Source organism: Myripristis murdjan, chromosome 7 (genome assembly GCF_902150065.1).
Source record: "Myripristis murdjan chromosome 7, fMyrMur1.1, whole genome shotgun sequence".
NCBI classification, from domain to species: Eukaryota; Metazoa; Chordata; class Actinopteri; order Holocentriformes; family Holocentridae; genus Myripristis; species Myripristis murdjan.
Genome location: NC_043986.1, coordinates 17,586,757 through 17,603,146, shown reverse-complemented (window position 1 = coordinate 17,603,146; position 16,390 = coordinate 17,586,757). Strand labels below are relative to the sequence as shown.

At 42.2% G+C, this 16,390-nt stretch overlaps 1 protein-coding gene across 1 annotated transcript in view; it reads right to left on the bottom strand.

The window, feature by feature from the left end:
• The window catches only part of samd10b (sterile alpha motif domain containing 10b), a 51,365-nt gene that overhangs the window by 11,686 nt on the left and 23,289 nt on the right, over nucleotides 1-16,390 (bottom strand). Inside the window, exon 3 of the mRNA XM_030054860.1 lies at nucleotides 6,011-6,179. Within this exon, the coding sequence (XP_029910720.1) occupies nucleotides 6,011-6,179 (169 nt within the window). The remainder of the gene's footprint in view (nucleotides 1-6,010; nucleotides 6,180-16,390) is intronic.

The window sequence follows — 16,390 nt, the reverse complement described above, 5'->3', positions numbered from 1 at the left end:
CCCCTGGGAATACAGGCCGACTGTGATGGGCCCACAAAAACTAAACAAAACAAAAAAGAAGACACACACACACACACACACACACACACACACACACACAAAGAAAAAACACGGCAGCAGCTCCTGATAGCCTAATGTGATTAAGGAAAATGAATGAGTGACCCTGTGAAGATGGTACAGGCAGTCTCCCTGATTGAACTTACATTAAAGTACATGCTCTGCAGTCAGTCACTTGATTGAATGTTGATCACTATCAAGGACAAAAAGTAGGGAAATAAGGCCCACACTGAAAATAACTAATTATCTTTCGAGAGGACTGTGTTTAATATTCTTTGAATGTGTGCATTGACATTGTCCATGTATATATATGCGTGTATTTACACTATCGTGTAGTATGGGAGTTGACTGACTGTATTTCCGACTGACTGCTCTGTATTTCCTGGTTACTGCTGCAGCCCAATAGTTAGTGGCAATAAAGAGGCTGGCATGGGGAAGATTGCCCAGGCAGGCTATTTACTGGAGCTGAGTTTTACTACAACAGTAGGTGGTTAACCCTGGACACATACACTTTTAATATGCCAATACCCACAGTAAACATCCCAGCTTTTACAACCAAACTGCACACACACATACACACACACACTCGCACTCTCGCACAAACACAAAGGCTATCCAAAAACATGTGGATTTGTGATAACATGCACACGCACAAGCACGGACATACACACAGAGACAGGTTAGTAGTGGTAAGGGAGCCATGTCCTTCACCAGCGCGGAAAGAAAGGGAATCCATCATACCTGCAGCAGCCCTGTACGATGCCCAAATCATAATTAGACTCATTACTCATGCTGCTCACTCTCCAAATCAATCCATCCATTCCCATTTCCTTGCCTTGGACATGAGCGAATCTTCTCTATCTCTCTCTGTCAGTTCCTCTATGTATTTCTCTATGCATATATATGGACGTAATGTGTACAAATGTATGTTTGTATGCATTTATCCACCTCTCACACATACAAATACACATATACACAGTTGTAACTTAGATAGAGATAGATAGATAGATAGATAGATAGATAGATAGATAGAGAAGAGAAGAGAAGAGAAGAGAAGAGAAGAGAAGAGAAGACACAGGACAAGACAAGAGAAGGCAAGAACCCATGAAATATAAATGTCCCTAATAGAGAGTCAGCGGTCATATTTCATCAGACAGGCTGTGGGTTGGAGGACAGATTCATGTGTCTAATAGTGTGGAAGACCGGGGTAGGTGTGTTGTGACCCTCTGTGAATATAGACCAGAGCCTGGCCTGAGGGTTTCCCAAAGCACCTCTAAAGATGAGCAACGCACAGTAAAGCATTATGGCCCTGAGCAATATTAGGCTCAAATTGGGGACATTTTAAAAGGTGCAAATTTCCCACCTCCGAAATACAGTGCAAATAACAACAGCATCAGAGCAGAAAAAAAGGGAAAAGTTAAGTGTGTAGGCTACCAATCATTTTACAACACCCTTTTGATAGGAGTGGTAACAAACCAGTCTGTAGTACATTAATGTTGTCATGACTACAGAAAACTGAAGCAATAAATAAGTAAATATGATATAATATATGCACAGGAAAAGGAAGGAAAAAACAAAAACACAAAAACAAGTAATGTGTCACCACTCACAAGTTTGTTGCAACTTTTGGGTTTTGACATGTCAGATGGGTGTCTGTCTTTAGACTCTGTGAGCTTAATAGCTCACTCCTGGCACCGGCACCATCCCAGCAGTTTAACTGGGACTCCGTTCAAGAAGTGGTAGACTGCTTGACAATCTTGACATGTTTTCAGCTGCTTGACTGTTGATTTTGCGCTGTCCACTGTCAAGAATCCGGCTGGCTCTGTCTATTCCCTCTTCCCTTTTCTGTGAACCACTCCAGTACACACATACACACCCTCTGGAGGTGACGTCAAAATGGGATCTCAACTTTTTGGAACACATTTATTCAAAGTATTGAACATTTATAAAGTTGGTATCAAATTCAAGCTTTTGGAACAGTGTGGAAATAGTGCTGAAATTTTGGTTATCTGGAAAAAACGAGTCTGTACTTGCACCACTGCCTCCTGGTTAGAGAGATAAAACTCTGAGGCGTCTGAAACTTCCTTTCAGCAAAGATCACTTTTTTTGACAGTTGAGTGGCTGATACTTTGTTGGCTTGAGCTAAGTGCTCAAAATTCAATCAGGAAGCAGCAGTAATTGTGAAGTACTTGATATGATATAGGCTGCTGCTCTGACTGGGACTAGGCGGGTCACATGAGGACAGAACCGTCAGCCAGCTCTTTCCTCACAACCAGATGGACTGAAACAATACAGACAATAGCTACCTCTACTATGGAAAAGGATCCACTCCCCAGGAGACAGCTCCATGACAAACCAGTTAGCTTTCATAATGGTTTAATGGATATTTGTATGTGTGTGTGTGTGTGTGTGTATCTGTGTGCATACGTGGGTGTGTGAACACATGTGCCTTTGCTTGAAAAGAATGGGCTTATTTCCTTTTCCTCAGAGCCTTGTTGCTCTCTGTTTTCCTCACATGGACTGCCCAAGCCATCTTTGTATGAACATAACTGCCTAGGGGTCACAACCACAAATAATTTTGCATTTATTTTTTTTTTAAAGAACAATATCAATAATATCTCTGTCTCTCCCTGTCTCTCTCTCTCTCTGTCTCTCTCTGTCTCTCTCTCCCTCTCTCTCTCTCTTTCTCTCTCTCTCTCTCTCTCTCTCTCTCTCTCTCTCTCTCTCTCTCTGTGTGTCTCCCAGAGGCAGTAACAGTATGTCCTAGAAAACCACTGCCCTTGGTCTCTCTGTGTGTACAAATGAGACAAAGCAGATGAATGGAGCTCAAATCAATTCCCTTCAGACAGACTTAATACAGCTCCTAATAATCGCCTGCAGATAGGGAAAGTGGTGCTGTCAAAGGGAGAAAAAAGACACCAAAACAAAAGCTGTTTCAATGGAGATCGCTTCTCTCAATTTAGCTTCAAAATTAATTGCTTATTAACAATGTCTGTGGGCAAATGGGAGGCATTTCTGCCTTGGCTGGGATGATAATGACACTTAAATCAGACTGAAAGCGGTCCAGAAGGGAGGAAGGTAAAGACTTCCCTATAAAAGAAAAGACCTTGGATTAAACCTTCGATAGTACTAGAGCAGTTCAGTCCACGCTTACCCCTAAAGGCTCACATACTGTATTACACTGCTGTCAGCTTGTATGTGGCATCAAGGGTGAGTCTGTAGCCCCGAGTCACTTTCATTATGTCTATTGTTCACTTTCTTTTTCACTCTCATTCTGTCTCACTTTCTCAAACACCCACTGGCGCCAGCTACTGATTCAGACACTGCTTCTGAATATTAACAATTCTGAATCTGCCAATATTGAGTTAGATCACTCCACTGCTTGCACTGAACAAGTAATAATAATAATAATAATAATTTTAAAATAATGTCCTCTTAATCTCTTTGTCAAGCATTTTTTTTCCCCAAAACAAAGCAAAAAGCAACTTTATAAAAGTAAGATTTTGAGGCTGATATGAAAGGAGACACTTAAGAAGGTAGCCTGATCTCCTCAGGCATCTTGTTCCACAATAAGTGCTCTTACTGAGACAGATAAGACACTATTAAATTAGGGTCACTGAGCAAAAAGTGATATTGCATGCCCATAAAATCCATTTTTCCTCCCTTTGCTGAGGTCCAACATCTTTTTTTTGTTTGTTTTGGAGAACCTGCAAAATAAAGTAATTTTCTTTTATTTTTGACATGTAATACTTGGCCTTCTTTATCATATTCTGGGAAACTCTTTTATACTATGTTGTAGATTGAAATTGGATACTCAATAGCCGGGCGTGTATAACAAATACACACACAGACACATTCACACATTATTTGCATAAAAACACTACAGCTAATGAGCATGACAAACTGAAATTCAGCTGGACATCAGCAAGTGAATACATACTAATAATAGGATCTGAGCTGTTCTCTTTCTGTCTCTCTTTTGTGAATACATGAATACAAATGATCAGATCAGAGCTGCTTTAGCTATGAAAGTGGCAGCATCCCTCCTGATGGGCTATTGTTAACCCTGAAGTAGACGGATAGGTACGTGTATGTCTGTGTGTGTGTGTGTGTGTGTGTGTGTGTGTGTGTACGCGTATGCAAGTGTAAGTGAGTGGTGACTGACCCTACGGCACAGAAGAGCAATCTGTTCTCTGTGAGACATTAAAAAAGAACCTGCTCTACTGTCTGGTCTCTCAAGATGGGGGACTGTGTGTGTGTGTTTGTGTATGTGCACGCACTTGTATGCATTTGTCTTGGCATGCTAACAAGCAAAATGTGCGTGTGTGTGTGTGTGTGTGTGTGTGTGTGTGTGTGTGTGGGAGAGGGGAGGGGGGTTTGTTTGAACTCTGAACACGATAAACCACTACTGTTTCCGCAGCTTTCCCTTTCTTCTCCAAAAATAGGCTCCGCTCCTTTCGTTACCTCACATGAATGCCTTTTAAATCTCCTTTGCACAGATTTGGGTGTAAACCTGTTTCCAGTTGAAATAGCTAAGCTGTGGAACCAGGAATCTAAAAATAAAACTTGTGTGAGATTTGGTATGCCTTTCTATGGCGCTGCTTTCCACCCACCTCTTTGACCATGGTGACATCACCGCTGTGTTTTGCTGAACAGTGGAGGCCACTGAACAAAACTGTGTGTGTGTCTGTGTTTCGAGTGCATGTCAGAACGTGTTTTCATTGTACCTCTACAACCTCCACAAGTCATCTCATCTGCACTTTTGATATTTTATGCACAGTTATCAGTAACTATTGTGAGGGGTGGCAGGGGCACCTAGGGTAACATCACCGCCCTTCCCTGCCTTTATAAGGACCGTTGTAGGCAATCAGCCAGTCATCTTTCCAGTGCCAATTTACAGGCCCAGATTCAACCAGGTAACCTAAACTGGTATGGTAATGTAGGAGGGCTATTCCCTCTGAGGTATTTTTCCAGTTTTTATAACTGATTCCTTCTGTGGTTTCCTTTTCGCAGACTTACTGCCAGACTGCTGTTTTGCCCTACTGATCTTTGACTTACCAATTTATTCAATTCAACAGTGCAGCAAGGGGTGTCTTAAACTGTCATTAATTTTAAGCCTTACTGTCTCTGACAGTTGTTTTATATTGGTTTTTATTGAAATTGTACCGAACTGTTCTTCTTCGTCCTCAGGTGATCTCCACTTCAAATAATAATTCAACTATTTGACAGCAATAAACCTTTTTTTATGTGAACTGAACTGAATTTTGTGTCAACTCATGTAGTCAAGGCCTGTTAAAGCCATTGGGTCTGTTTAGAAACACTACGTTCCTCTTCTTTTAACCTTTGTTGGGTCACACTATGGAGACATGAGGTTTTAATACATGTCACATCAACATTTGTGTTTACATACATATATGTTGGGACTAGGGATGGGCAGATCAGTGCTACAATATTGATCCTGAAGTTTCCTTTTAACAATCAGTCCTAACATAAAAATATTCTTAGCAAGTTTTCTCTTTAACCAGGAATTTCAAGGTTTATTTTTATAAGATGCTGTAAAGGCAGAAAGAAACAGAAAAGTATACTTTGGAATTATTTCAGTCCACTTAATAATAGTTGCCCAAATTTTCAGTTGATTCAGAGGTAACAATAACTCCTGAAAAAGGTAATAAAAAACATTTCAGTTGTTCACTTTGCTGAACGCTGTTGAACAACTGAACGTGTGTTTTACAATTGCTCTTACTGAGCGGCAAACAAGAGTGAAATACTCAGCAGTGTATTTAATGCCAATGCAAATGCTCTCAAATACAATTATTTCATGTATGCATTTACCCATTTCCACTGTAGAAATAGCAAATATTTTGCCACTTCATGTATGTAAGAAGAGTTTTAAAAGAATTAGTGGTGTCATTGGTATCTGAAGAGAAAATCATAAAAGTACATTGCACAGTACCTGTGATGGCGTGATGAGAGAAGGCCTCTACGTAGGTCAGGTAGTTGTGAGGACAGTGTTTCTTAAGCCACTTGCAGACGTCCTGCTGAGTCCACAGCACCACGGGTTTGGACAGGCTGGACAGCGTTGGACTGGTGTGGTACACAGTGAAGGCTTCACCTGGACGCAGCTGAAACACACAGAAAGCAGAGGGCGTTGAATTGACTGATGGTGCATTTATAAGGATATTACCAAGAGTGAGTGAGTGAGAGAATGTGTGTGTGTATGTTTGTGTTTGTGTTTTCTTTCCTGAGGTAGGCTATGACGGCACAAGTTGTTTTAATCACCTTGTAATTGCTCTAGCTTACTTAAATATGGAGCATGCCGGATTTTCTCATTAAGGAGAAATTAGCTGGGATGAGGCATTCTAATGCCACATTTTGCTTCAAAATCCCTTCCGGTAGTCTGGTAAAATACAAATTAAAAAATGAGAGAAGGGAAATGAGGAAATGAGGAAATGTACAGATGAAAGGCATCTTATTTGTGGGCTACAGAATGTGCTGCTTATTGTATGTAGTCAGCATTCCAGCTTCCATTTTTCATGGTTATGTTTTGTAAAACTTTTACATGACTGCTCCCCTGCTAGAAGGTTATTATCTAAGTGTTAATGCCCATATGGAAGTGTTAGCAAGGGCTGAAGTTTGAACATAAGCCAAATTAAAAGTGAACATAAGGTGTACAAGCTTATAGGACAAACACGCTGCTCCTCTGATTAAAATGTGCACCCAGTTTTTCACCTCTCAACCCTAATTTACACAGAGGCATGGAAAGCTGTCATTTCCACTGCATCACTATATTTTCTCATACTTTGCTCCAGCTCTGTAGAATATGTTGACAGTTCATCCCTCAGTCAACAATGCATCTTGGCATGGTAATTACATTCCATCTATTATTTCTAAAGGTATCAACATGAGTATGAAGGTTGGGCAATATTGTAGCTGGTAGGGCTTCTATTCCTAATGTAATTTTTCACTGCAGCAATGTTTTTATTGTGGCATAAAGTGCACCTCAGCATATTGCATAATGTTTGTCATTTTGCTGTGACTTTCTGTGCTTAATATTCAGATGTATGAGTCTATATTTTTTGTATTGTCACCTGGTGACTGGCATGTGTGTGTGTGTGTGTGTGTGTGTGTGTGTGTGTGTGTGTGTGTGTGTGTGTGTGTGTTTACGTGTGCACATTTGTTAGAGCCTCTCTTTTCCAGGTCAACTCTATTATGCAGTCAGCACAGCACTACTTGTAGCTGCAGCTATGCGAATTGTCACCATGACTGTCATGTTTATCCTTCAATTACATGAACACACATTATCTCTCTTTCTCAAGCACTACATTGCTCTCTTACTCTTTTTTCTTTCACATACACCCTTCCTCTCACCCTGAAAAAATAGCAGGAAGGAGGCTGTCCATTGTACATCATGGTCATGTGCAGGGAATTAATATGGACATTTGTAAGGTCACCACCAGTTCATATGGTCCGAAAACACAGCATCTCCTTGTCCTCTCAGTTTTCTGTCCTGACACACTCACATATCTAATCCATTCATTCATGCTCTGACTGAGCCAACTCTACAACAAAGGCTTACGGCTGATTTTCACAGAAACGCATGCTGAACTCCTGCCAAAGATTGTCCTCCATAATTGACTACATTTAATGGGATTATGCATGCTGAAATGTCATGCTCACAAATGCAACTTGTGCACACTTTTATATCCAGTGTTCCTCTGTTTTCCTGCTCTATCTTTTATGACAGAAAGACCACCCCCATTATACTTTCACATCTCAATATATGAAAGCTGTATGACAATTTAGATCTATGTCAGTGGCTTTAATAAGATCTCCTCCTGTCAATTTAAGCACAAATCAGGCTTATCAAGTTCTTGCTGGTCCACTAGCAAGGGGTGCTCTGCTTTGTAGGCCTTAATTGAAAACATCTTCATCTGTGCTCTAGTGTGCTCACTGGCCTCCTAATTACACACACGCACACACTTCTATCCCGGCTCAGCAGAGCGCTGAAGCCATTTTAAACCCAAATTTACGGCACCCCCCATCGTTAATTGAGATTAGAAGAGGTATGGAAATGCTCGCTCTTACGGATGATTGAATGTAGAGGGGGACAAAACTGCTCCCACATCTTAGGATGGCTATTATCTCTATCTGCAGTGAAATGGAGCGGCAATCATGCTGATTTAGTTTCTATCATCTTTTACAATCCTCATATTGATGTAAGGCAAATAAATCTTGGGAGTGATTGTGATATGCAGGAGGCTAAAAGATACAGGAGAAATGGTTAAGAGAGGAGTGGGGCAAAAAAAAACTGCACCATGGAGAGAAAAATGATAATCCAAGTCTGAAACAGCTGTGAAGCTCAGGAGACATACTGAGAGGGTGAAAAAGATAGACACAATAAAACAATACAGAAAGTGAAGACAGCAAGTGGAGCAGTGGGGTGGGGTAGGGTGTGGGTGCGGGTGCAGGTTGGAGCAGGGCTATCAGTAATTTGACGCCGGCTCACATCTCTGAGTGAGTAATGGCCTTCATCATCAAGAAGCCAGACAGAAAGGAAATGGAACGACGGCTCGCCATCATCCCTCCTCTCTCTCTTGCCTTCTTCGCGCCTCTTGTCCTGCTCTTTGGCACATCCATCAGGCTCTATCTCCGCTGGCCAGTTCTGTTGTCCCTGATCACATTTTACTACCCCCCCCCCAACCCAGGCCTGTCCCCAGCCACCAGCAACCCTCCCGAGACCTACTTCTGTCCAACAGGAGGCGCACCCTCATTAATTACACACGAAGGGAGGGAATAGATGGAGATGGAAGTGTAGGGGAGGAGAGAAAAGAGGGAAAAAGGGAATTATGGGTAAGGGGAGTGAAAGTATAATTGGATATGGGGGACACAGAGGAGGAAGAGGACGAGGGGAAAGGCAGGTACCATGGAGTCATTGTTGATATACTGTGATTCAGCAGCATAATGATTGGGGCAGTCAGCTAATCTTGTTGGTACACGACACAAGTCCAGGCTCCCATTGTTTTGTTTTGTTTTCAGAGCAAGAATAACACATCAGAAAACTGTTAGTCTGGCAGCGTGCTAAGGAGATGACCATTCAGTTCCCCACAGTGCCACCTTGGGGATTTCACCCATAGAAATACTTTGAGACACGTTAAACGCGAGCTTGCATACACACAGGTTGGTTTACTAGGAAGACAGCGAACGTGGTTCCACAACAAAAAGATAAGTTTATGAAACTAGAAAGAGCTGGGGGTGGAACGTGGCTCCACTGTAGAATCCCCTTCAGGACCCAGTTAAAATATACCAGTCAGTTACAGCAATAGATTACAGACCCTGCATGAATAAGCACAATAACAAAGCACACAAAAATAGCAAAGAAAGACAAAGGCAAAACGGCAGTGGCAAGGACCTGCAACAGACAAGTGATATTGCCAAAACTATCCCAAACACACACTTCAGTAAAGTGAAAGGATCCCTCATGTGCTTCGATGCACCCTACTTACCAAGAACTGCTTCAGATATTAGCACAAAAAGCACTACCTCAGCTGAATGGTGCACAAGCCAGCATCCACTAAGCCTCCTACCTGATATGAGCCCCTGTGGTCTCTGCTGACATCCAACCCTCTGCCGGTCAGGCCATGCATGTTAAATATAAAAGGAGGTCTGGACTCTTGGTGTCATAATCCATGAGGAAAATGTATTATGTTGCATACCATAAGTCGATTCATTGCGACTTGGACTTAACATATGATAAATATGAAAGAAAAAGAGTGAACAATCAGCTTAATGAAAAAATAATGCATTGAATCTCAAAATTTTGCCTTGCACAATATGTATGAGGTATAGCACTGTACACTGAGGTGGTTGAGTGAATAATGAATGACATTCAAACGCTAAACAAAGTCGCTAGTGGAAGTCAAAAAATACAATGTCCCATAAAAAGACATTAAATAAAGTCTGTGACAGCAGATGGTAATATCTATCTATCTATCTATCTATATATAGATATAGATAGATAGATAGATATAGATATATGTGTGTGTGTGTGTGTGTGTGTATCTATATTTATATCTATATATAGCTATAGATATAGATATAGATATGTATGTATACACACCTGGCAGAAACAAGTTCTCTGTGTTATTCCTTCTGTCTCCCTGCTTCTATCCCATCCCCCTTCCTTTCTTTCTCCACATCCCCTCTTTCCTCACTGGACATCTCTATTGATCACTCCATTTGTATCTTCAAACCTCTTATTTGTCCTTCCCCGCTTACTTTGTTCCATCATGTCCCTCACTGCCTTCTATTTGCTCCCAATCTATTTTTTCTCTCTGACTGCCTGACACCCTTCTTCCACCCCTCCCTCCCTGCCCCGCCCCCACCCCCCCATTCTGTCTTACCTCTCTCTTGACTTCTGAAACTCAACCTTGAGCATCGTGCTGCTCACTGGCCCTGTACGTGTGTTTGTTTGTGTCTGTGTGTGTGTGTTTGGCCTTTTGTGTGCACATGCCCCGGGTGTATCTGAATCAGGGATCAGCAGAAAGTCAGGGGATCATGGGAGCTCCTTAAAATTCACTCTTTGTGACCGATAAGACCTCTCTTCCAATAACTGCCCCTGTCTCTGCACATCTAGACCCGGCCTGACATCGATCAAAGACACTACACCAATTAGCAGAGTTAAAATTGGCGTGTGTGTGCGTGTGCATTTATCTTTGCTCATTTGCATGTGTGTATGTGGCTTTGTTCACACCACAGGGTAAATTGGATTTGATTCTCAACACTGTTCGGAAATGTGTTCACTTTACTGTAAAACTGTTTTGCTTTTAATGTTATGTCTTTTTTGGCAGTACTAAAGACAGAAGCACTTTGTGATACCTTACAACTCTTATTAGTACTTATGTCTGTTACTTATGTCTTAACACAAATGTTTAGGCTGCCTTTGTCTCTACTATTTTCTTTTCTGATGTGTAGGGGATTAGAGCAAAACTGGCACGGCACTAAACTGGAGGTCTTCCACCTCGCTTGGCCTGGTAGCCTGGTATGCTAGATTATAAAGGCACCCTCTCCACTGCCAAATCCACTTACTACTCAAAGATTATTAACCTTAAAAAAAATCCCAGGTTCCTTTTTGGCACTGTATCAAAACTAACCCAGAATCACCCAGCTCAACCTAGCTCTTTTACAGCAAACAATTTCATTGCACTCCCTGTGTCGAAATAGCAACCTTGGTATTCTAATTGGCTGATTGAGCTGAATTATGACAGAGCTCATTTAAATGTCAGCTGCTAGTAAAATCACATGTTAAATTGGTAGTAGTTGCACCCTTGCGCCCATTTTTATGGTGCTGGTTTGCACCTGCCTTAGTAAATCAGAGGGTGACTATCCAAACCTCCAGTCAAAAGTGACCAATTCTGATTTGTCATGTTTTTGTTTTTGTATTTTTTTTTTTTCAGATTGTACTCATATTTAGTTGCACATTTAGTTGCCTGAGTGTCCACTGTGTGATAGCTGTTTGGTTTACAACCAGCTCAAGGTAGCAAAATGGAATGGATTATTCTGTTGCTCTATAGACGGGCAATGTCCAGTCATGATGCTGAAATTATTCATTGCAGATTTCAACATAGATGATGGAGAAAGCAGCAGCTGTCAGCACTGGTATAACAGTAAAGTGAGGGACCTGTGACAGAGGCAATGACTGGTGGGGCGTGTGGTCCCTGGGATTCACACGAACCAAATCTGACAGTTCAAACTGAGTGTCATGTCAAGAAATTTGAGTAACATTTGAAACAAGAAATGTGCTTTGAATCCCGTTAGAAAAATATCAAATTTGATGTGGCCTCTTGTCATTTAGACTGCAGAGAATCTCTCCGGCTCAAACCAGACAGCCCAAAAAAAAAAAAAAAAAAAAATCGGATTTTAGCTGCTATGTGACCGTGGGCCTGCACGTCATGGAGCAGGTGGTGATGCAATAGCCATGCTCCAGTTGTGTGAACACCACATTCCCACCTCTTTTCCCTCCTCTGCTCTGCCTCTTTTTTGTTGTCTTGCACTTCATCTCTCCACAGGCCACTAAGGCCTCCTCCACTGACATCTTGTATGCTCTGCTCTCTTACCAGTCTCACATCTCTCTCTCTCTCTCTTGCTCTCGCTCTCTCTTTCTCTCTCCCTAATCTCTCAACTCTTTCTCTATTGTCATTATTCAATCAGACCTTTAATCTATCTCTCCAACCCCAAAGACCCTGGCAGATCATGACACCCAATCCTTCATATCCTCCTTCAGCAGGATGCACAATCCTTCATATCTCCTTCACACCTCTCTCCCTCAACCCTCATTTGATCTCTTCCTTCTTTATCCTTATCCTCTGAGAATCAGTGACTCCTCCCCCTTGTCCCTGGCAGTGTCTCCTGCATCATTTAGTACCCTTGTATCTTCCATTGCTCCACCCAGCCTTGTGCCTATCTGTGTTTGTGCACGCATGCCAGTGTGTGGCTGAATATGTTTATGTGCATGTGTGTGAAGGCATTCATGTGTGACTGTTTCCTTGTCCCAGTGTGTGTGTGTGTGTGTGTGTGTGTGTGTGTGTGTGCCTGTGTTTGTGTGAACTGTCAGCTCTTGTCAGCTTCCTACATCTCTGCCTTTGGTTGTCCTCGGGACTCAGTGCGTGTAAATGTCTCGCAACCATGTCAATGTAAGCAGGCTCTCAGTGGGAGCAAACAGGGACAGAGAGGATTTCCACAAAGCTCTCAGTGTTAACCATGACTCAAACATGTGTCCCGGGCAGAACAACACATCACTGACTGCTGGGACAAGGACAATACAGGCAAAAGCATTTCTACCCGACTACTTCCCCTCCACCACCAGCTCAACACCTCTCTCTCTCTCTCTCTCTGACTCTGTCTATCCTCTGTGTCTTTCTAACCTCCAAACTCCAAACTCCAAACTCCAAAAAAAAAAAAAACATGGCATGGCACACAGCTTCATCCTACGGTATGTTGAGTATGAAAGCTCTTTATTTCAATCAACCCTTGCCAATTTTCTAGTTCTAGTGCACTTTTAATAGTACATTGAGCTAAATAGAGAAGCAAAAATGCAGAAAATGAACAGGAATCTACTAAGGCCATGATTTCTGAATATTTGGCAAAAGTGACAATCATACAAATAAATGTAACCAATAATACTGGCACATAACTACATTTTGCGGTTGTATTTTAGTGCTCCAGCTCAGCTTATGTGCACATAATGAAAAAATAAGCGAAACAATAAAGAACTCATACAATAAAAGCATAAAGGTGAATATGACAAAGGTGTTTTATCTCTGTGCTCTCTCTCCAAACAATAGACTCTGTGGAGCAGCTAGAATGACACATTGACATTACACTCACACAACAGGACACATTTAGTGGAGTCTGGCTTTTAATCTCTCTGTCTCTCTCTCTTTCTCTCTGTTCTTCTCTTCTTCAGTTCACATCAGTTGAAAGAGCTTTATTGGCATTGTTCAATATATGTTAGAGTAACAACAATAGACAAGCAAGACAGTAATAATGACTGCTATGGTTGATTCACTGAAACAGCTGAGGGAAACAGATGGCTGCACACAATGACTGAAGTCAGTCATCCTCAGATATTTTGTATTTCTCTCTCTACATATATCATGCAAACCATATCATATTTTACCCTACACCCCAATACTTGCAACAGTAACTGTGAATTTAAAAAAAAAAAAAAAAAAGCATGAAAGCTGAAACCCAAACAAGCTAAAGGTTCTCATTAAAAAAGTGCAATGAAAGTGTGAAGGTTTGATGTAGTGTATTTGTCAGTTTCTCTCTGATGGTTCGCTCCTGCGTGTTTGTGTCAGCTGAGAAGGTCAGTGACTGTGTTCTGTAATGAGGAAGGGAAAATAATCACAGACCGGCCTGCCTCATCCACCCACCCGGCTTGGCAATTTAAATAAGGGCGACACTTACTGCTCTTTCTGTTGCACATGAGCAAATATGTTTACAGACAAACAGATACATATATACAAATACAAATACCACACCCAGTGCTGGCCATAATCACCTCTGTGTGGTCCTAATACAGGAAAAAGGCAGAGGGGCTGCTGTTAGTCCTCAAATTGTGTCTCTTTTAGTCCCCTCTATCCCCAAGCTCATCTAAAGGCTCTCACACAAGCTGTGTGTGAGACAGCAAAATGAACATCCCTACTCCCCCCGACCCATCCACTCACCCCATCTGGCCATCCAGACAGCAGCCAACTGAAAGATGGCACAGAAGGTGTGCCAACTACACAATGACTCATTATTTGAAAATATCATATTAGCGGACAGGGCGCCAACAGATCTACCTGCACCAATGTGGCTCAGTTATCGTGACTGCACACATACGTAAACACTGAGAATCTGTACATTTGCACCTGTTTATTTGTCTGTGTGTGCCGTCGGAGCTGTGGACACCTTGATGGGAGCAGCTTTGGCACCAGCAGCCATGTTTATGCACACATGAACATCGATGCACATCTAAGGTCTCTCTCCTCCCTGCTGTCCCTGCTTCTTGTCCTGCCTCCCCTGACTGTCTGATCTGTCTGTCAGCATGCGTGTCCATGAAAGATTCATGTCTCTTCTTTGAGTGGCCCTGACTCTCCCCTCTCTCTACCTCTGTGCTCTCCGTCACACTCCTCCTAATAAGAGGTTTGGACTCTGTGTCCCACTACAGCCGCTCGACCAGTGCCAGTAAATTTTCTCATTCACAGGTCTGGGAGGCAGCTGCGCTCTGCAGCAAGTCGTTGGTGTTGAGATTCATGATCAGCATTCTATTGCTGCTTTTCAAATGGCTCTTGTGAAATTTGTTTTAGCTTATTACCACGGTATTAGCACCTCCTCAGTAGATAGTAATACACAGAGGATGTGAGGATGTGTGTGTATGTGTGTGTGTGTGTAGGGTGTGGGGTTGGGAGCCAGGCAAGCAAGAGGTTGAATTCAGGCAGTGCATAATTTGTGATATTAGCTTTGCTAATAGCTGGGGAAGGTTGCCCTGGTCCCACCTTATACACAGGAGCCGGGCTGTGTTTCACTTAACTGGCTCCCTCATTAGAGCTGATGTGTGTATAACCAAAGTAATGGAGTCTAATCTAATCATTACTCCTCAGAGAGCTGGACACACACATACCAATGCACACAACACACACTCACACTCACATGCTTCTATAGCCTAAACATGCACGCTGTATAGGCATGGCACACAACACACAAACAGACACAGGAAAATACTGGATCCTCACCAACGCATATTCACAGACACATGCACACATACATCAGAGAGAGCTGGACTTCTCTCCTCTTTGCTGAATAATGCATTAAAGGGGCTTGTTGCCACAAGGAAATGATAAGGCATACTTCTCATGGTATAGAGAGGGTTTAATTATCCATTCTCTGTGTAATCACATGGAAACAGCTTCCCACTTGTCTTTTATTAAGTCTTTCACAGCTATGGCTGAGGGGGCCCTCTGCTATGAATTATTGAACATTTTAGAGGGACTATGTACATCCTCCAGCTGCACAGTTACACACATTCTTAAAGACAGCAGGGAAACTAAACAAATGATCTCCACTGGGCTCCCTGCTCCTCTCCCCAGACCCTCTTCATGTGAAAGTCAGAAACGAGGAAGGAGCCTGTTATGTCATGTGCAGTTTTAGGTCAAACACTGGAGGAATGTCTCAAAATAGATTTTTGCCTCTTTGTTTTGCTTTTGCTCTAGAGCTGCACAGATGGGAGCCCATATTGCTTGAGAGCAATGTGTGGAAGTAAATGACGTTCAGAGGTCTGGCTGTTATGCTTACATTACACTACTGATAGAGCTTGTGCCACCAAGCAGAGCTACCTGCGTTCCTCACCGAGCAATCAGCATTTAAATAACTTTCACATCCTGTGTTTACACCAGTGGACTCTGGTATTGCTGTTGCCGATCTGTTTTTTTTCTTTTTCTCTCTTTTTATGAGCTTTTTGGACACACTGGACTTTACAGTAGTACACTCTTTCTGCTGCAAATCTGTTTTCTAGTACCTTGCATGCACTTTTCCTGTATGAACACTGTTATATCACAAGCAGTGAGATAACAGTGCTCGTACCAGTCCTCAGTTATATAACCAGTTTGTCTCTGGTGGTATCTAGCACAGGCTCAGGTGAAACCAGCCAGCATTATGTACAAGATAAAACAATTAGACTTCCTCTACCACTGCGCCATTGAGATTTGACTGTAGAGACACACAGTACTCAGTAATCAGTGATGCTGACGCACAAACGTATTCTCTTGTCTCTCTCAAGATAACAGATTATCTG